This window comes from Acomys russatus, chromosome 17, assembly GCF_903995435.1.
Source record: "Acomys russatus chromosome 17, mAcoRus1.1, whole genome shotgun sequence".
In the NCBI taxonomy this organism is placed as follows: Eukaryota; Metazoa; Chordata; class Mammalia; order Rodentia; family Muridae; genus Acomys; species Acomys russatus.
The window spans coordinates 2,815,027-2,838,156 of record NC_067153.1 but is presented as its reverse complement, the minus strand read 5'-3'; the positions used below and the strand labels follow the sequence as shown (position 1 = coordinate 2,838,156).

The window sequence follows — 23,130 nt, the reverse complement described above, 5'->3', positions numbered from 1 at the left end:
AAAACTGTTCAGAGAAGCTGAAAACAGCAAAGCTGCAAAGTGTGACAAAACTAGTTTAGACATGCTCCCTTCCCCAAACCCATTCCAAGGCCAATGGAACACCTTCCTAAGAACTGACATATGCTGCTCAGGGGCCTTGAGCAGGACATGGCCAGACTAGAAAGCAGAATCAGAGCCTCAAAGAGCTCACAAATGCTGGCGAGCATGCACGAAGCAGAACTGCCTAAAGACAAAAATCCCCATGTGTGCCAGAGAAGAAGAACGCTAAAGAGTCATGAAGAACTGCAGACAGCAATAGAATCACTTACCCTTAAAGGTCAGAAGAAAACAAAACAGAAGAAATGAAAATAACCTATAGTTAAAATGGGGGTTTGGATATATAAACAGCTAAGGGAAGAGATTCTTTTTAAATCCTCACTGGACTTTCAGGGTGATAATACACAGAATGGGAGGATATAAACATCACATTAGGGAGCTAGGATAATGGATTAGTAGCCTTGGAGGATGTACTCCTCCCTTATGGTCGGCTTGGTACCACATATTTGGTTTCCCTGGTAACACTAGAAAAGAAAGCATTACAACTGCTTCTCTTTAGGTCTTCTGATAAATCAAAGGAATAAGGAAACCAAAAATAAATGAATGAATGAATAAATAAATAAATAAATAAATAAATAAGAGAAAGAGAGAACCTGCAAAAGTTCTTATATTTAGAAATTTAAAGGACATTTTTAAGTCAAAAAATGAATTAAGAAACAACTCCAGTCTACGGCCTTACCACTCTGAACTCGCCCTATCTTAGAAGAAACAATTCCAATCTTAATGCACTAAAGGCATTGGATACAGTGGAGATGGCACTTCAGGGAAGTGCCCTGTTTAACATGCTACTGTTCTGAGGAACATAGGCTCAGGAGGCAGAGTGGGACACAAGAGCAGAGACCAGTGAAATAGTAAGAGATAATCAACTGGGCCAAACAAGTGATGAACTAGAGAAAGGGAAAAATAAAAGGATAAAAAAGTAAATAAGATATACGCAATAAAAGAGGCAACAAAACTATGATGCTGAACAAAGTAAGCAGACAACAGGAGGAAGCTAAGCCAGTTTACAGAGCCAGGCGCTTCAGACTTCTGGAGGAAAACCAAACCAAACCAAACCAAAACTAACTCTCTCCTGGCTCTCTCTCTCTCTTCCCAGAAGACATTTCTTATTCTTTTCATCATAGTCATCCTCTCATATCTTCCACTAATTACATCAATTTTCTTTATACAAAGTCTTTTTTTTTTTTGTGAAAATGACCCATTTTAATACCCTGACCACACAAATCTCTGCTAATATAACGAGGCAAGTGGGAAAGCAGCAAAGCCCTTCACCATTCCTGTGTTAGGACTATAAAACCACTGTCTTCTCTCAATGCTGCACATCTAGGGGGAGTTTAGAAGCAATCAGAAAACAGAGAAGAGGCTGAACACAGATTACAACTGAAAACACACAAGGACCACCTAACAGAGGTGTGGGCGGCCCAGGAGAGAGAAAGGAAGTATCTAGGTTAAGTCCCTCTTTATAGGGATGAAGAAGTACCTCACACAGGTGACACCAGCCCCAAAGATGTGGTAACAGCCAATCCAGAAACGGCAAGAAGCCTCTGAATAGCTACTGTGTAGAGCAGAGGGCATCAAGGACCAAATGAGTTCCACCAGCCCTCACTAGGCAACGCCTGAAGGAGCCAAACAAAGCACAGCTGTGGAGAACGGAGCTAAATGGCCTAAACAGTGGGCTTACTTTGCAACACAGCCATTCTACCCCTGCTGAATAGAATATAGAAATGATGGAAGGACACAGCCATCCAGACAACGCCTGAGTTTCTGGTTAGTTATAATTCCTGAGAGCATACACATACATACACATGTGCATATGTGCAGAGGTTGTTACATACACTCTTGGAAAAGAAAGCATCCTATTTGACTTGCCTCCGTCTCGGTATAAGCTGTTAGACAGAAGTGGAATGACCAGAGAGTGACACAAAGAACTCTTCCATATAAAGTATGGGTTAGAATTGGGAAAATCAAAACAAACAACAAACCAACAACACAACAGAAAAAAACCAAAAAACATTGGTCATTAGCGAATACAAGCCACATTTTTATTAGCCGAAAACCACTGTAATAGAATGCTGGTTAGCACGTAATAAATCTCCACTTCCCAGGCTAAGAAAAAGTTTACTATGGAAAGTTTAGGTCAAATAAAAGTATATGCACATCTTTGCAAAACAGTTTCTTCAGCCATTTCTTAGCACCTAAGATATAAAGTCAGGACACATAAGTGTATTCCCACTTTACTTTCCCAAGTAAAAATCACATGTTTATATTAGAAAGTACAAAAATATGGCACTTTGTTATTAGTGTTGGTATTTTAAGAAATTTGCTTAATATAAAAACTGAGTTTGGTTTGATTTTTCTGTAATAAGCTTAATATAGATGCTTTTTAGGCTTATGAGTCAACTTTTCCCTTATATTACACAATCTCAACAATTTATTTTAAATTCTTTACAAAGAAAACATACTACTAGTAAAATCAGTAATGACTAAAATGCTTAAATTTAACTAAATCTGCCTTAAGAATAGGATGTAAATATCTTGTAACAAAAAGCCTCATAGTTGTTTTCTTTTGCTAGACATGTTTGCTATTGAAAATAAAAATCATATTTTTTTGTCTCAAACTCATGCACCATAAAAAGCTCTATGAACTTTGCTCTGTCCTTATTGCTGCCTTTGAAACTGAGCAATGGAGTCAGGAAAGAGGGAGAAGCAGGGTTCCATTACTTCCTTACCCTTAGCACAAAAGGCGGCCTCATCAGCTGCAGTGGAGGAGCTGTAATTGTAATTGCTTTGGCCTCCCATTCCATTTGGACTATTCAGCAGGTGGTGTGGGAGGATAGTTGGTCAATAATGTAATCATAAGGAACCAAAGACGATTTTAAGTGTATAACAGGAAACATAGCTTTAATGTTTTCCTTTTTAAATTGATTTAGTCTGGGACAGGCCTTTTGTATGTTTACACAAGGCGCAGCTCATGCTGAACCATTTACTGCTCACTGCTGAATAGGCATATCTTGGGAATTCAATGTAAAGTAGCAAAACTCATTCGCTTATAGCTCAATTGAGATCTACAAAACGCAAACAAGCCAGAAAATAGGAACATAAGACCAAGTACAACCTTTATGTCTTGAATAAATTAAATGTCTACATATTTATCACGAAGTCACCAGGAATGGCAGTAATTTCAAAAGTCAATATGGCAGGAGATAAAATGGTTGACTGTCAGACTGAAAGCAACACTGAGCTCTCAGGGAGTAACTTAGGGCAGCACACTTCGGCGGCAGGAGGTGCAAACTCCTAGAGACTGGAGAAGTGCTAGCCTCCCAGGTGGAGGCCAACCGCCTCGGCAGGTCGGGGGGAGGCCTTAGGCAGACCTGTCCCCCTTTTCTCCTCCCTTTCCTTGTTGCATGCATTGTAAGGAAAAATGCTTAGATTTGACATTCAACAACCCAACGCCTTTAAAACAAAACTGTATTAATTTATAATCTATGGAAAATTTCAAATTCACAAATACCGCAATCTTGGCCATTTAGAACACGAAGCCGAAGAGTCTCAAATTTATATTCACTATTCATTAAGCAGTTTTAAAAAATCAGTGAAACAATAAGAGATTGCAGAGGTGAGGAAAAGTATTTTCCCTTAACAGCACCATCTCGTCTCCAAGCTCAAGAAGATGCTAAGCATGTTGAGGTTACTTCAGTCTCAGCACAGGAAAAGGCATTTCAATTATGACGGCATAATAGATACAGGTGGCGTATGCTGGGTGAGTTGAGGTTGTGGAGGCCTCCTGGGCTGTGTGGATGAGGGACAGCAGAGCACTTTACAGTCAGGTCCACAATAATGTTAGAGGGTCGGACATGGGAAGCACATACCGGGCGCTTCAGGCACTTGGTGGTAGGCTATGCAAACTTCAGTTGCAGCTGGAATTTTATTTGATAGTATCGTGATAACACAAGGAGCGAATTCAGATAGAATAAGGGTTACATAAATTCACTCACAGGAAATAAGTACAGTACATCTAGGATTCTTGCCGAATACTAATTTGGAATACCATCATCATTGTGTTAACAGTTGAATATTTTTAAGTAACTGCTTAATCTGCCTATAGTATATTGAGAACTGGAGAAAGGATTGTAATCCTAACCGTAACCTCAAGTTCAATATCATTGACAAACTAAAAATTAGGTTATTTTGTATATAATAACAAAAATATCACTATAAATACAAAGTAAAGTCATAAATTATTTGAATGTGATCTACCCAAATGATCTGAGACTGTTGTAAATGACCAGTTACACCACTAAAGCTCTCAGGCCTTTTTCACTCACCCAGATACATTAATGGACAAGAACATACTATACACATAGTCAAGATCTTATTATTGAATAAGTAAACACCTACATCCCATTTTATGTTTTTTTCAATTAATTCATTCATATTACATCTCAATAGTTACCCCATCCCTTGTATCCTCCCATTCCTCCCTCTCTCCTGCTTTCCCCCTACTCTCCTCCCCTATGACTATGACTGAGGGGGACTTCCTCCCTCTGTATATGCTCATAGGGTATCAAGTCTCTTCTTGGTAGCCTGCTATCCTTCCTCTGAGTGCCACCAGGCCTCCCCATCAAGGGGATGTGGTCAAATATGGGGCACCAGAGTTCATGTGAAAGTCAGTCTCCACTCTCCCTTCAACTGTGGAGAATGTCCTGTCCATTGGCTAGATCTCGGTAGGGGTTTGATGTTTACTGCACATATAGTCCTTGGCTGGTGCCATAGTTTGAGCAGGACCCCTGGGCCCAGATCCGCCCGTCATAATGTTCTTCTTGTAGGTTTCTAGGACCCTCTGGATCCTGCTATTTCCCTATTCTCCCATGCTTCTCTCACCTACAGTCTCAATAGGATGTCCTCCCCTCTGTCCCACTTTCCTGATAAGTGAAGACTTTCATAGGACATGCCTCTTGGGCTAGTGCCGAGATATAAGTGAGTATATACCATTTGAGTCTTTCTGCTCCTGGATTAACTCACTCACTATGATCATTTCTAGTTTAACCATGTTCATCCCATTTTATGTTAAAAAATGGCATTCACATCATCCTAACGATGGCTGCATAACATTTCCCCACATGGACTACAGTATTAGGTCACTGTTTACAATTAAGCATGAATATTGTTTAGGTCAGTGCAATTATATATAATTTATAATCCTTCTTATTGATGGCCCCAAATAAGCCACCCTAAGTCCAAGGCAGCTTATCATTTAATCTTACCACACTTTCAGTAAAGGCATCGCTACAGTGTGCACACAAACGCCCACATGCTTGTTGCAAAGCTTGACTTGCCACTGGTATAGTTTTGGGAGGCTGAGAACTTTCGGGTGTTGTGGTGTAGCTGGAGGAAGTGGGTCACTGGTGTAGCTTTGTTTCCTGCTTTCTGCTGCCTGGCCTGCAGAGATGCGAACATACAGCTTCGCACTCCTGCTACCACAGCAGGAGCGCTTTCTGACAGGCTTTGGGCAAGCATGTCCACAGTTCTCCCAGCAGAGCTTTGAGCTGCTATGGCTTAATGGCATTGATGGGCTTACCTGTCCTCAAAGCATAAGTCTCCAAAATGTTTCTCACCTACATTGCTGTTTATCAGGTATTGTGTAACAGTAATGAAAGCAGTAGTTAATATACAACATGAAGCAGGGTTCCATTTTGAACTTTATAGATACTCATAAGAGACTATGGGGAAAATGCTGATTTAAAAAAAAATCAGGTCTTAGAGGGGCGTGGTGGCGCACACCTTTAATCCCAGCACTTGGGAGGCAGAGGCAGGTGGATTGCTATGAGTTTCAGGCCAGCCTGATTTACAAATGAGTCCAGGACAGCCAAAACTACACACAGAAACCCTGTTTTGGAAAAAAAAAAGAAAAGAAAAGAAAAAGAAAAAAAAAATCAGGTCTACAAGGTCAACTGAGGAGACCCCTAAAGAGTATGTGAGTGTCTCTAGTAAAGTAAGAGCTGGCGGTCCCAACAGAGAATCATCTCTTTCAGCCACTAAGATCATAGTCACTAAGAAAATTACTCCATTTTAAAGAATAAATATTTTAATGAAAATGAGAGGTGGCTATTTAACATAAAACTATCCTTAATTACAATAACGCTGCTAGGTATAGTTACGGACCCTATACATTAAAGATGTTTAAACTTTAATAACCTGGACCACACCAGGGTCACAATTGGTAGCAGAACACTGATCATCATATAAAAGCCACCAAACACATGAAAGGAATTACAGAACATCACACATCAAACACTCTGGCCTGGTGCTTCCTTCCTCTAATCCTACTGGCAGGAAATGGTCTCCATAGCCTTTGAGGTGACCAGACACATTTAAAAGAAGTCCCTTGTTTAAAAAAAGCTCCTGGACACTGCAGTTTCAGCAGTAGGGAGAGCACCTCCTGCTCAGGACCACTGTGCTACACTTCTAGTCGCAGCCGCCCCGGGACCACACTGAAGAGGTACTGTGACAGCACACCACCCTCTACTCTCCAAGAACTGGAGGATAGAATAGTCATGAAAACTGTGCTTTCATACTGTGTATTCTATAGCAGGCAAATTCATCCAAAGTTGAAAAGATTTAACAAGTTTATTTTAGATTGGCATGAATAAAGCTAAATGCTATACTATTTTAAAATGTATGATCTTAAGAACCAGTTGTTGTTGTTTTGTTTGTTTGTTTGTTTGTTTGTTTTTACCTAAGCCTGAATTATACTTTTAGAACAAGAACAAACTTCAGAATATTTATTTCTCACATAACCATACTTGAATCTGGACAATATACAAATGATTCTGGTACACTGTTCAGTTTTTTGTTTTTGAAGAACACTACGTTTCTCAGGATGAATTTTCAAATAAAATAATTGAAATTAGACAAAATGTAAATCCATATAAACTCTAGAAGAATATCTGAGGTGATACAAACTAGGAATATAATGTATATATATTCAAAATTTCTTACTTTAAAACTTAAGTATGTTTATAATATAACTTGACACTGTTTACCAGAATGAAAGCAAATTAAAGGATTATCTCTTTGAACATTTCATTAATGTCTCTTCTGTCACTAAACTGAGCAAATGATGCTACAATTCTGTAACCCTATGCATTTGTTTATTTTTCCTAGATTTGGGAAATTTTTAAGTCCAGTGGTACTATACCTCAGTTTGATCAGGTGTTCACTTAAATCACCTGATAATACTGAGGTTATGTTTCACTGGACATAAACTTCATGGATTCTATTCAGAACTCAAAGTGACTGAGGCAGTATACTTAAAACAAAGATACGCTGTCCACAGTGCATTTGATAAGCTGACAGAGGGCAGGAATTTCTTTCACTGTTGTGCCAGTTTATCAAACCCATACGTGGGTAACAGGCAATTCAATGAAAGGAAAAACACTCTTCAAATTCAAAGCATTATCTCCTGTAGAGAAGCTCTGTGCCTTCTGATCTTTAAATATCAAATATGTATACATATGAGTTTTCACTAAATAACGGAAGCAATAAATAATATGGGCAGAAACTGGCTCCAATGCTACTGTTATAGCCACAGTTATTAATGTTTACTGATGCACTGGGAGATTTGTATGAAAATACGACAGAGGATTAGTGCCTATTACTTGATATTAAAATGAGTAATTTAACTTTACTTATATTTTTTGTTTATTGTGTTGCTTTTGCTCAGAATCTATGGCAAGAAACTTTATAAGTGAGAAACAAAGGTTAAGAAAAAAGTATTCACAAATTAAAAACTGAAATTAGCATTTAGTTTCTTGAGATTTGTCAATGATTATAAAGGCAGAACAGAGTTCATCTTTGACATACAGGTTACTATCGCAGGAATGAAGGCAGCTGGGGTTCCGGGTAGTATTAATGTGGCTGTGTGCAAACAGTCACTAAACTGTTATAAGCAGTTAATATTTTCTCAGTGGACACAGTAATAGATAGAGTGAAATGTGCATGGGACAGTGCACATTTCTATTGATGCCGTGGAACACAAGTGTTTACTTGCTTTACATGGGAAGTACAAGGGTGTTCTCTGAAACAACATGCCACTCATACATGACACACACACGTAAAACATGTAGTAAATATGTGTATGATTCTTGCTTCCTAATTTTCCTTCTAATTAGCTCCTTTGTGGTAGAAATATTAGATTCCTGGCTGAAAATGGACAGTAGTCAATACAGGGTACATATGGCATCTCACATTTACAAGTTCATTATTAAGATGTTTTAAAAACTGTGTATGTTTGATGTATCATGTATTCATCCTTCCATCCATAAACACATATAGGAAATGAACCTACAGGATATTCTTTAATTATAACATTCAATTATTTCTATTACTGTAAAAAGATACTATTTTATATCAGGCACTTAAATAGACAGCACAACATTTTTACCATTTTTCTGTCTTGCATGTCAGTAGCCATGCTAAACAAACATTGTATTCCAAATATTCTGGATACTTAGTTTTAAATTTATTTTTAAGGTGTATTTAAACCTTTTCATTATAATCATTTATTTATTTTGTGTGTTGTAGTAGGTAGATATGTGGATGAGAGTGGAGGTCAGGGCACAACTTTTTTTTTAATTTTTTAAAATTAATTTATTCTTGTTACATCTCAATGGTTATCCCATCCCTTGTATCCTCCCATTCCTCCCTCCCTCCCACTTTTCCCTTACTCCCCTCCCCTGGGACTGTGACTGAGGGGGACTTCCTCCCCCTGTATATGCTCATAGGGTATCAAGTCTCTTCTTGGTAGCAGAGCACAACTTTTGCCAGTTGGTTTTCTCCTATACTATGTGGGGCCCAGGAACTGAACTCAGGTTGTCAGAATTGGTAACAAGCTCCTTTACTTGCTGAGCCATCTTGTTGACCCTTTGGGTGCATTTTAAAGGTACATTATGCATTCTCTCTTTTATGTTTAAGCCTATAAGTGTTATGCTTATACGTTAAAGTGGCAAGAAAATCTTAGTGCCTTAATGAAAGATTCCAGTCAGGACTTGATATATCCCATATCCAGTGAACGTCATATAATCCAAGGGTATTTTAAAGAACTGTAAGGTGTTTTTTTTTTTTTTTTCAAATTAAAAGCCCATGATGGGATCTGAAGCATATCCTAGTGCCCTGTAGCTTCTTTCCAGTGTGAACTACAAGCACAAAGTCAAAGAACTCAGTATTTTAAAGACAGCCTACAATTATGACAGCAGAACTTAGAGTGCTTTTGAGACTGCTACTGAGGAAGCGCTTTGGCAGCAAACAGACACAAATTCATGGGAAAGTGTATCCTGCCACAGGAAGCCGCAAGAGTAGGTGCCTTAGTCAGAGCCAGAGAGTAGCCAGAAGCCCTCAGCTAGGGCAGCTGAAGAACGGGCAAGGATGAAACCTCAGCATGCGCTTCCTACAGAGCTTTCAGCAAGTGACCCTAATTACCCCTTCTGAGTCACCTGACCTGCACAAGGCAGCCATCTGAAACCAGCCTGGGCACTACAAGATGAGGCTGAGCAGGGCTAGGTGCAGAAGCATACCTTGCCAAAAACAACACAATGGCCTTTTTGAAGACATTTGTATATTCAGAGAATCAGCAGACAATGAGAGGCTGGAGAAGGAAAGAACATGGGTTTTTTTCAGGGGAGGTGGGATTTGTAGAATTTATTCTCATCACTGGAAACCACGGCTTTCTATTAAAATAGGCAAGATAAGTTATAGCAGACTGCACAAGGAATAATGTCATAAGCTGAGCAACATTCATTAAGGGAAAAAAGCTTATAATGACACTTCTGAAAAACCATTTTCCTGTCTTACTTTTAAAATTAATTTTATATGTATGAGCATTTGCCTGAATGCTTGTGCACCATGTGTGTGCTGGTGCCACAGAGGTCATGAGAGGGTGCTGGGTCCCTGGAACCAATCCTACGTCCTCTGCAAGAGCAGCCTCTGCTCAACTGCTGAGCCATCTCTATAGTCCCATATTCCTCTGTTTTAAATGAACCTCCTTTCCTGAAAAACATGCCCGGTTGTTATTGACATTAAGCGCTGAATTTCTTCCATTTATGTGCTTCAATATTCAGTAGAAAATATGAACTGAAAGGTTAAGTTCATTTCAACACCAGTTTCTTAGCCACATCGATGCGCTTTTCTGCAGCCCTTTAGAAAGTTAGGGTTGCCATTGTAAAGATTGATGAGGCTATATACAACCAAAGAATCGAAATTAGATACTAAAATTATTTTTAAAATATACTGGGTAAAACAGTTATGTCACCTGCAAATGCTAAAACTCTGAACAAGATACTACATGACAGACTTGGAGTAATCATGCTTCTAAAAACAGTAATTAATAACACATTAGTGTCAATAAGCTTTGAGCTGTATTTTATAAATGTTTATCAACCTCAAATAAAATAATAGTTTCCATTTAGGAAACATAAAGTTTTTTTTTTTTTTTGGTAGGCAATAATGCATCTGAAATACTAGTCATCAACTGAATTTTTGTTAAAAAAGAAAAATAAGCAAAGCAGGTTCTCTGAGCACTTATGTAGCAGACGAGTCTGGCTGCATACTGCACACTTGTGCTGCTGCTCCGGGCTCAGCGAGGAAAGAGAGCAGCCAGGGGTCAAGCTACTCAGAAAGATGCAATGTCATTAGACACAGACTCTGTGTACACATCGCTGCAGGGAATCAATGATGCCAAGCTTTCTAACTGTGGAAAAAAAATGGCAATTCTATCAGTCTGTCTGTCTATCATCTTTCTCTCCCTCTCTCTCCCTTCCCCCACCCATCCATTCACCTATCCTGTCTCACTTTTCTTAAAGAGAGGATCTCACAGAGCACAACATTTTAAGAACACTAAAGAAAATGTGTTAAGTGGTCAAATATCCTACCTGGTAACAAGAATAGATAGATGAAAAACAAAAATACTAGTTATGTAAACAGTAAAAAATAAAATAAAATAAAAATATGAAATGTAAGTGTAAGACTTCAGGTGAAATGCCTCTAGACTGAAGTCCTTACCACTAACCATAGCCCCCATGCCTACCTGAGGAGAGTACTGTGTGGAGGGGTGAGGTGTAGTATGCACGGCACTGGAGAGGAAAACAGAACCTCCTGTAGGAGCTTCAAAATGGAACAGGATTTGAGAAAAGCAAAGACTGAAATTCTTAAGAAATTTTTAAGTGATAACATTGAACACGAAATGAAAACCCCACCTCTACTAGAGGAGTTACAGGTGGCTAGTGGCTACAGAGAAGGTTGGCTGCTGGTAGGCAGTGGATGGCCACACACAAATCCGCACAGGGCAGCATTAGCTGGAGTGAGGGTGTCTGAATAACATCAGCAACAAAAGAGACCATGAGGTTGGGAGCAAGCTGGGGCTGGAGACAATAAGGAGATTGGAGGGAGGTAGTGGAAGACATGATCAATGTATATTATATGAAGATATGAGATTCTTAAGGAATAAAAAATACTTAGCTAAAGTATGCTAGGATTCTATCATCCCATCAAGGTAAGCCATATTTCAAGAAAGTTGAAAACATATACATGACAGACTCAGAATGGAACACACTAAACATTACTGGGATACGCAGTTAACTTGAACAAGGCCTAGGCAAGGAAGCAATTATGGTGGGATTTGAGGTACAAGGTGAGGTGGGATTAGGGGAGAAGGCACATGCTGAGTTACGAGGCTGGGATGTTAACATGCTCAAAACCGAGCACTTTGAGAGGGTTGGTGCTATCAAATGGTGTTATCCAAGGAATACATACATTGAAACCTAAACCCCTTACCAACGGAAATGTAGTACTGCTGAACTATGACTCCCTTGGCCATCCTCATTCAAACGGCAACAAAGAACACTACAATAATTTCAGCTACCAAGTAGGATAGTTATCCTTAAGGACAGACATTCTGGATCTTCCACTGAAGGAGACAACTGAGGTTTGCTTTTAAATTTTATTATGTAAATGTTTTTAAGTCTGAGAGTTCTAATTGAAAATGTTTAAAGAATAGTTACATTAAGGTAGTTTGTTGACTATCTAGCTGGCTCAAAACAAAAAACAGTATTAAAATGTTAGTTTTTAAAGGGCCCTTTTCCTTACTATGATATGCGAAGAGGACCACAAAACATTATTGAGTTAACACAAATACATCTTTGAAAACACTATGTATATAGAGGACACACTATTAATTAAGACAACAGAGAGGCACATTAAAAAAAAAAAAAAAAAAAAAGGCCAAAACAGAATTGACCTAAACATGAACAGTGAATGCAGCATAAAGAAGTATTTTGGAATAAGTACTGGTAAGAAGAATACCTCTATTTTCTAGTGCATATACTTTGGCATTATTAAACTAAAAAAAATTTTCCTTGAGGCTAGGGAGATGCACCTGAGGACCAGAGTTCAACTCCGCAGCATACTGGTAAAAGCTAGGTGTTGACACAGCATGTATAATCTCAGCACCGACGACATGGAGACAGGCAATGTTGGAGATTGATGGCTGGCTAGTCTAGCTCAATTAGCAAATCACAGGTTCAGTGAGAAATCATGTCTCAAAATATAAGGATTGAGATTAATTGAGGAAGGCACCGATGTCATTGGTGGTCTTTCTCTTACTGACTTAATTTTGAGTAATTTGTTTCCTGCTATTGTGTCACATTTCCCTGCTTCTTTGATAGTTTATAGTTGTTATTATATATTTAAAAAACACATAAAAAGACACTAAGGTCAACATTGCCCCACCTGCACACACTTGAGAGGCACAACTTTTCTTGCCGGTTAGACAGGATAAAGTGTGGATCTCCATAATCGCATCGGAATCGGCCCAGGGTGGCACTGATTTGCGCCTTTAGTTGCATTAGATCACCTTTGGTTAGCTGTCCTGTGTACTCCTAGGTTTCTCCCTCCAGTATAGCACTGTTCAGTGGAAACACCCAAAAATAAAGAAAAGCCACTATAGCAATTAAAATATTTACATGGTCACTGAAACAGGGTTTTCAAAGTGGACTACAGTCGTAATAATGTTTGTCAATGTGCCTACCATAGTGCCACAGCAAAATATAATTAATAAAGGCAGTAATGAAACATTTCACTTTATTCTGAAGGTCTAGTGTGTACTACATGCGCGACAAAACTTCTAACCCTCCTCTTGAAAAGTCCTTGCCTGCCGGAGGGCAGGCACTACAGTCCTTTTCTTACACGTCATTCTCCTAGCTAATGCTTGTGTCCAAACTGTTCAAATTTATATTAACACTTTTACCCAATAAAATCTAACAGTATTTCATGTAAAAAAATTCCAGTTTGAAAAGCAGAACAACCACATTTGCCTGTGGCTACTGTGTGGGTTGGTACACCTCTTTGTTTTTTAAGAAAAGTACAAATCATCTAGGCATGGTTGCGCATGCCTGTAATCCCAGCACTTGAGTTCGAGGCCAGCCTGGTCTACAAAGGAAGTCCAGGACAGCCAAGACTATACAGAGACACTAAAAACCGAAAACCAAAAACCAAAAACCAGAAGCAACCAAACAAACAAAGCAAGCAATGTACAAAACAATTTCTTCTGGCTGGCTCTTCCTATTAACAAAGGTCCTGTGGAGCGCTGCACATGTGTGGAGCTCCCTCAGATGCCAGCTTCTCGCCACAGCACATGTGATCTGATCAATGTCTTTCAGCTGACCTTTTGAGAATAACTTAATTCTCTGACGCAAACTGAGTACCAGATCAGCATGCTACAGTGTTTATCACTACTTCCTTTCTTCCTATGGCAGAATAATGCCAATTACACGGAATGGCGCATTTTGGTTTCATTCATCATTGTGATGGGTTTTTAAGTTGTTTTCACTTTACATAAATAAGACCATTATGAATAGCTGTGCTATAAACGTTTGCATGGGCGTGTATGTGCACGGAAGTAGAACTGTCGTACCATGTGATAACTATCTTTAATCTTCAAAGAAACTGTCTAGGACTTTTACATAGTCATTTTACATTTTCACCAGGAACATATATTTGTGTTACGCTACAAACACCGTAAGCACGTTTGTGTGTGTATATATGCAGATATGTGTGTATGCATGTATATTTTTTATGCATTCACATATATTTATGCCCAATTTCCCACACATAGCTCCTAAAACTTTATCTCTAGAGTCAGGTGAGTGTATTTGAAAGCTAATGAGGTGGATAGTGCTATGCACTCAGAGAGACCATGGCAAAATTATGATAGGAATTTTCATTTAGTCTCTAGGCGAGGAAGGGCTGAAGGCTGCCAAAGGGCAAAACTGTGAATAATCTCATTTATGTAATAGTTACTCCATAAAACTCCAGAAGCATATGGACAAGCTTCTGCTTTTGTTTGCTCTACAGTTAAGCATCAGGAACTGTGAGCTCTCACACGTTTTAAAGATTGCCTTTGCTACCTAAACTTTTTCATGGCCCCAGAGTGAATACTTCCGTTGTCAATACAACTACCATTTGTATCCTTGTTCCACACCACAAGAAGCAGTCATACACCTTTGTTGTGTGTCTCTGTGTTCTGAAAGTGTCACATAGTCAGGAATCACACAGTACAAATCTTCACAGTCTGTCCACTGAGATGTATGGTTAATCTATTCATAAAAAACAAACGAAGCCTCAGGACAGGGCCTTTAGCTCTGTGCCTGTCTTCTTATTCCCACTGAGCCCCTCCTACTCCGATTACTTCATTCATTTGTGGTTTCTACTTCCACTATTCGTTCTCTGATGCAGATGACACGGCATCTCAATGAGATCCTGAAATGATCTGATAAACTCCTGCATTAATCTCTGTTAGTTTAGTTACATGGAAATGACTTGGAATGTGAGCTTTTCAGGAAAAGTGCTCTACTCAGCATGCCTGTGGGCTCCAGAATTCTCTGGTGTTCAACAGACACTCTGGTTCCTTAGCGCAGCCTTGTCTATGTAGGACTTTAAGGTTTCTATGCATGCTTTGAATCCAAACTTTGCTGAGCCAGGAGAGCAGAGCAGGCAAAAGAAAAGTGCCCCGAGGGACCCGGCATTCCAGGGAAGACCAGTAAGAAAACTAAAAACAAGCAAACCTGAGGGAACAGCTCCGATGGACGGGTTTGGAATTGCAAAGGGAAGGACAAATGAGAGGAGGGGGCAATCTCATGGCTTACTCCACCAGTGGTATAAGGATCTTTTAATACAGACTTTTTTTTTCCATCTAGAGTAAATAAGACCTTAAATGAAGATAATGTATCCCTAAAGTACAGGAAATGAATGTGAGGAAGGACTTCTAAGCCTTAGAGGTCTTTCAAGTCCCCTCTTCCCTCCTTTCCTATTGCAGGGCTGCAGACTAAAGCCTAGGCCTCAGCCTTATTGGCAAGCACTTTACCATTGAGCTAGACTCCATCAGCCCTGAAAGCTCTAATGCTAACTCACTATTAGATAAGCAACAATTATTTATTAATAGTTCCCACTTTTAATTTTTTAAATCCCAAAGAAGATAGGTTATATAATCCTCAAGACCTCACTGAGCACTGATAATACTTTTTGTTTTTTATGTAAACTTAACTAAATAAAGCCTAAGGAGATAAAGACTATAAACTACATGAAACAGTGAAATAAGAAGGAGACCAATATGTAAGTCAGAGAAAATTGGAAAAACTTTGTTAATAAAATCCCTATATGCATTTGAAGATGGTCTGTTTGAAACTAGCTCATGGGTGCAGTGCTCAGACAGCAGGGTGAACACTTAGGATCAACTTGGACTTAAATAGTGAGACCAAATCTTAAAACAAAAAGTCAAGTAAGAACCTTGTCTCTTCTAGGTGGTACACATAACAGTTAAATCAGAGCCTGTTAGAGCCTGTGACACCTACTGGAGAAGAGTAGGCATTTAAGCTTTTAAAAGACCAAGACTGTGACATCTGAAATCCAGCCAGAGGCAGATGAAGAGACTAACTCGTCCATCTGCATTCCTGTGACTTTTCTCACTTGGCAGCATTTGCAATTGTACGACTATGCCTGGCAGCAGTTGCCAACTTCAGGACAAGTTATGTATTATTTTTACCGTGCTCATTACACATGTTCAGCAGTGAAGTCGTCCATATATGCTTGGTGTGGTTTGCAAACACTTGGTGACAAAATCCAGAGCCAGGCATTTTCACAGAAAGTGTTTACTGTGAAGTTTCTCCTTAGAAGTTTGCTTTTCTTTACAGCTTTGATCCATATGACATCCATGAGCCTGCACTTCAAATAATGGCTTATGCTTAAATTAAGAAAATGCATCACTCTGATACAACAAGACTCCAGTAGCATGTGGTAGTTCTAGAAAGGACCTCATTTTCGTATGTGATTAGAGATTTGGTCAAATATGAAGGCTGCTGAAATTTTCCAAGCTATGCTTCTTCATCTCATGGTGACTTGGTACTTGCATTCTGCTATTCATCAACACTTCACAGGAATACTTGATTTGTCTGAATGAATTTAAAAACCCACAACTGAGGAAAATCAGAAAAGCCTGGTTTGAAATATCAAAAGATCCCCAGTAAACTGTATTTCTAGAGGCCACACCACACAAGTTTTATTGATCATTGTACTTTTCTTCAGGACAAAAACTGTTGCAAGACTGAATGTAAGAAAATCAACTTACTGGTAAATATCCTTCCTGAGGACAGATCTGCCAAGTGGATTATCAGCCTGGGGAGCCATGGCAACAGAACCAACCTTCAAAACCATCGTGTCCTCCTTTGGTGCCTGATTCCCTGTAACAGAAGGAAGAGACATGATACACATAGACCTAGGATGCACAGTGAGAGAATTTGAGGAAATAGGAAGCCAATACCTAGTAAGAAGGCCAATAAATGATAAAATAACAACAAAAAAGCCACATTTAGAATAAAATTTTTGATGCTTTTAAAAGTCTATTTTCTTAAAATCCTATTTTATGGTTCTCTGTTTACCACAATTAAAAATAACAATTTAAAAAACCAGCTTCTCCTTAATATAACAATATATTGTTATTAAGTATATGTGTATGAGACTGAAGCCATATAATGAGCTAATTTCACAATCATACTACTGTAGAGTTCTTTACAGCAACGATCAGTTCTGGAACTTTAACACTACAAACATACAACAGAACACCAACAACACAGGCAAAAAATTCTCCATTGTTTAACTTTATATGTATAATGATAATTACATATATCACAATTATATACAGTATAGCTATGAAATATGAGAAAATCTAAGAAAACTGGGATGGTTCCAATACTGACGATGGAAAAGGCAAATGATTTACTCTGAGAAAAGTCTTAGTTTGTCATCAAATGAGTGTTGAATTGCAATGATTGCACTTGGGAAAGGGCTTGAGGAACAGGTCTCATTTTCTAATAAAGCTGAGAAATAAGAGTGTCAAAAACAAAGCAATACCGGGTTCTAATTCTTCTCTTTGTACTGAATAAGAACTGATGTAACTTCATGTTCTTATGAAGTTCCCACATTTTCCTGTACCCTACAGCTACTTCAGAATATTTGGAAAGGATAGGGCCTTTTAAATAACACTATTCATTAAATTCAATGACTTTAATAATAAACTAACTATAAGAACTATTTAGTTATTATGTTTTTGACACAGGGCTTCTCTGTGTAATGGCCTATTTAGTCACTTTTAAACATTATGAACATAATGTACCAGCTTCTTTACTTTCAGTATTTTAAAATCCATGAGGTCAGCAATATAGCTCAGTGACAGTATACCTGCGTACTTCATGTGAGGCACCACCAATACCACTGAGAAAAGTGGGGGTGGGAGTATGAATACAAAGTGCCAGACACAAAAGATACCCCCCCCCTTTCATTCAAGGAGCCGTTAGCATCTGCCACTGACAGAAAGGAGAAGGTCTGGGTGCAAGGCCTCCAGAATTTCCCATGAAGGCCCAATCCGTGTTCCCCAAATTGTACTGCCCAAAGAATGCGAGAGCAAGGAGATTATTTCCAGCTGCATCAGCAGCACACTTGGTATGGTCTGACTTTGATTAGTCCAAAAAAAGAAAGTTAGAATTGAGCAAATGAAAAGACAATCATAAGCTAGTCAGCAAGGCAGGAGGACGAATATGACGGGAGAAACTGCTGCGGTGGTAGGAAGCTGGGAGGAGGGCGGGCAGCAAATGGGAGAAAAGGAGATGAACTATCATAATAAATATTAACATGTGGACATCTCAGTAAACACAATGATTTAAAAGGCCCATTGCAAAAAAGATCAAACAGAACACTACGTCTCATACAGCTGTGCTATTTTCAAATGACAGGAGGTCTGGCTTGATTATAGGTCCTCATACTATGAACAGTGTTTACATTTCACAGATCTTGCATTATATGCCAAGCTTAATAGTTCCATGTGGGTAAAGCCTCTGATTAAGCAGAAGGCATCAATTAAATCACTAAGTAGTAAGCCTGCAGAACAGACTATAGCACAGAACAATTAGTGGACTTGCTAACTGTCGTTGCAGGCTGCAGATAGTGCCCGCCATATGAAGTCTCAGACTGAGGTAGAGCTGCTGCGGTCAAAGAGGTGCACATGGAAGAAAAATGACACCCTTGGCGTTTCATACAAAGCCAGATCCAAGAGCAGAACTTATTAGAGCCAAACGTGAACTCAGTAGGTTACACTAAAGTCACAGTAAAATACATATATAACTACTTACTGACAAGCATTCATAAATTAGATGAAAAATTTATTATAGGAAGTATTCAATTCATCAAAAATCTTCTTTCATATATATGCAAAAATAATGAAATCACATAAGAAAATGCTTTAGTGATTTCTTCAGTTACTTTATAGCTAGAAACAAACAAGCCTACCCTCCAGCACATTTAACCTTTTCTCTCTCTCTCTCTCTCTCTCTCTCTCTCTTTTTTTATATATACATTTATATTATTACACATAGAAGAACCACGAAACAATCAGGAATTATTTAAATATTACATTCATAGTGATCTGGCTATTTGTATTTGGCAACCTTGAAGTAAACATCTTTCCTATTGTTTGAGTCTAAAATTCTGAATGAATATCAATATCTATCATATCTCTTCTCTATTAACTTAAAACATCTATCTAGACCTAAAAACACCTTAACCCCTAAACAACTAAGCTTAATTGTAAGACTAAATTATCTGTTCTTCAACCTCATCAGAGACTTGAGAGGGAATAAAACCTGCTTTTAATTATTGGGCCACAGGAGGAAATATTCACTTTTAAAGCATTTCAACATGGAAATCAATGTCTGACTTCTTCCTTCTAGCTGTTTTAAGTAAGCCTTATAGGAAACCACTCACCCCCAGACACATGCTATATCCAAAACACAGCTCTCTATGAGGAAATAAAAACTGAAGTGGGAAGTGAAACACTGTGGATTTAGAATCTTGATGACAGTAAAAGACGCAAATAAACTCAGGTTGAAACTAGACTTTCAAAATCGACTCACTGAAACAAATGCTAGAAGGGTAAAGATGACGTCATCATCATCAGATGTTATTTAAACATTTACTATTAGCAAGAACTATAACTCAGAAAGATCATCCTTTTTGGGGTAAAGCTGTACAAATCTATATGTCTGTGTGTGCATGTAAACATATATCTGTGTGCACATGCATGTGTGCTTTAGAGAAAAGGCTATAAACAACTCGGAAATCATAATCTTGCATCTGTGTCCTGATGTTTAAGTTTCTTGAAATTATAAGGATAAGATTCTTCTCCTCAAACCCATTTTAAAAAATTCAGATATAAAACAATGATTGGGAGACTTCAAGCTTCTCATAAGCTCAATGGAATAAAATATCTGAAGTTGAAAGCATGCTGAACTTACCACTGTGTAATATCATACTTGTATAAAGTCAGCCATTGTAATAGCTGAATCAACACCATTAACAAAGCGTGTTAGTCACAGTCCATGCTGGCAGCAGGGTCAACGCGTGTGAAGGGGAAGAGAACAGGCCGACCAGAGGGAAGTGGAGGAGGAGTCAGCCTGCTCTGTGATGTGCACACAGCTGTAAACGCAGACTACACCGGCCACTTTTACGAAAGAGTTACTACATTTATTATATATACGTATTGAGACTACTTGCCAGACAGACATTTTCAACTTAATTACTCTTCTAAAGATATTATTCCAATATATTTCCTTTCAAAGCACTTCTAAAATAAAATGAATTGACATTCCATTCTTCATTCTGTCTTACTAGCCAGTCAATTAGTGGTATTTACTACAATAATATTGTTTCTACTAAGATTTCCTTAGTTATATTGAATCTTGTAGCATGTATCTTTCCAAATATACCTACAACAATAGTCCCTGTCTCGTAATGTTCTTCAAAGCAACCTCAGAAAGCACTTAAGTACCTGAACTCTGATATTATACATGATAACACTGTCAAAATAAAATAAAGGTTAAAAACCCAAACAAACATACATAGCTTTAAAATCAAATAGTGGAATTCTGGATGTATTACTGCAATTGATTAAATTGGGATTCCCGTAATTCTAGAAGAAATAAGGCTATTTTTAAATTTCTATTGTTAGCAGAAATTTTTATCATGTGTATTTTACACTCCCTTCCCAAATAAAGCCAACCTCCTATAACAATAGCCATAACAAAATGTTTCCAAGTCAATGACAAGACATAGCAACAAACAAGTTACATCTCAGGAGGAACGAGCTACCACTGAATGAGGCACTCTTAGCAAGGGGTGTGACCAACACTGACACGGAGGACAACAGTCCGTCCTGTAAGATTTTTTCACCAATTTGTCATCCCATTGCATAGGAATGCTATAATAAAGAAGTAACTCTCAAAGTTACACTCAAAGGTGTAACTCTCAGTGAAAAAATACTTTTTGTATACCATGAGAATCATTCAGTACATCAGTTAAACAGAATATGTGAAGACAAATGAGAAACAGGGAATACACATCAGAGGACTACATTAAGGCAAAGTGACATCTGAATTAGCAATACTTACCAATAAAATTACTAAAACACACATACACACATACACCCACCCACCCACACAGGGGCACATACAACAGAATCTAACTTTGTAGCCTTGGCTTGCTGAAAACATACCATGCAGGCCAGTATGGCCTTGAACTTCCGGCAGTCCTACTGCCCCTGCTCAGGGGTTCTGGGATTGTGGCACAGCCCACAAGGATGGCTTGGATGTAGGTATACCATATTACACTAATTCATTAGGGAGAATTAACTTGAGGACACTGTTTGTAGTCTTTGTACAGTTTTAAAATTAGAAATTGATAATGAAATAAACCCATGTAGCTTTTTAAAAGTTGTATTTGTAATCAATATTAACTCATATCGTATGAAATGTATTTCTATGAAATGTTCAGCCCAGAGATAACATGTGCACGAGGCCAAAGGCTCCATGCTCAGCACCGGGAAGAAAGCAACAACAACCAGAAAATAAGTAGAAAAAGAAGTCAAAAGAAGAAAAGCTGTGACATGGTACTGCTTCCTCATTAACTTACTCATTCACTTTACATCCTGATTACGGCATCCTTCCTCTCCTTCCTGTGCCCACCTTCACACACCCCTCCCCCGCATTCTCCTCAGAGAAGGGGAAGGTCTCTGTGGAAATCAATCTGTTGGTTTCTTAGAAAATTGGGGTTGGTTTAGCTCAAGACCTAGCTATACCACCCCTCCAGTCCTGGACATATACCCAAAAGATGCTCCACCATGCCACCGAGACACTTGCTCAACTATGTTCATAGCAGCTTTATTCATAATAGCCAGAACTAAAAACAAAATAGATGTTCCTCAACAGAAGACTGGATAAAGAAACTGTTGTGCATTTACACAATGGAATACTACTCAGCTATTAAAAACAAGAACATCATGAAATTTGCAAGCAAAAGGATGGAACAAGAAAATATCATCCTGAGTGAGGTGACCCAAACCCAAAGACACATATGGCATATACTCATTTAAAAGTGGATATTAGCCATAATGTACAGGATTACCATGCTACAAGCCACAGACCCAAAGAAGCTAAGTAACAAGGAGGGATCCAGGGAGGATGCTTGACTCCCATTTGGTCCTTGATTTTGCTTTTCACTGTCTGCTCTAAGCATGCTACCTGTGTTTATTTTCTCTCTCATCTCAACTTCTCATTTCCAGTATCACTTTCTGTCTTAGGTTTCAATAAAATTTGGCTTTACCAATTTACATTCAACTGAGACTAGATATTTATGAAATAGAGAACATAAACCACGATCTGCAAAGAATCTCTGTGATGGATAAGAACTTTTTAACTTATCTTATTTTAAATTAAATAAGAGGAATGGCTCAACGGATAAGAGTAGTTGTTGCTAATTCTGATGCTCTGAATTTACTTCTTTGTTCCCAGGAGGATAACTGACTCCCCAGATTGTCCTTTGGCCTCCACACACCCATGTGGTACACTACCATCTCTTCATAAATACATGTTAAAAGTTAAAAGACTGACAAAAGGATGGTTTGCTAATCTAAATGGTCCTTCATGTCAGTAATCTCTTCCATGCTCATGAGAAAGTGATAACCTAACTTGCAAATTTGGCCTGTAGGAAATTATCTGCTGTAAAAACGTAGGTTCTTCTTTTTACTTCTGTATCTTTACTGGGAATTATTTATCTAGTATTCATTAGATAGTCATCTAACTAAGAAGAGTAACCAGGCAAAAGCACAAAGGTCATTGTATCTGTAGGGATGTGCAGCTTTGCTCTGTCTGGTTAGCAGGTTGTCACCCATCACGTGCTCATAAGGGTCAGCTGTTTTTTGAATTCCTGTGTTTTATAAACTATATGAACAGGTGAAAGCAACTGCATAGTACTGTTAGAACAGAGCACAACTGAAAGCACTGACTTTCAATCTTAAAGTAAGTAACCAACCTCTAATTCAAATAGTAATAAAGGCAGGACCAAAAGCATGGTGAGAATTACTATACACTGGGTAGGTCTATAAAG

General features: G+C 38.5%; 1 protein-coding gene across 1 annotated transcript in view; it reads right to left on the bottom strand.

Annotated features, from left to right (window-relative positions):
* The window catches only part of Vps13b (vacuolar protein sorting 13 homolog B), a 551,580-nt gene that overhangs the window by 222,394 nt on the left and 306,056 nt on the right, over positions 1–23,130 (bottom strand). Inside the window, exon 30 of the mRNA XM_051159473.1 lies at positions 16,769–16,880. Within this exon, the coding sequence (XP_051015430.1) occupies positions 16,769–16,880 (112 nt within the window). The remainder of the gene's footprint in view (positions 1–16,768; positions 16,881–23,130) is intronic.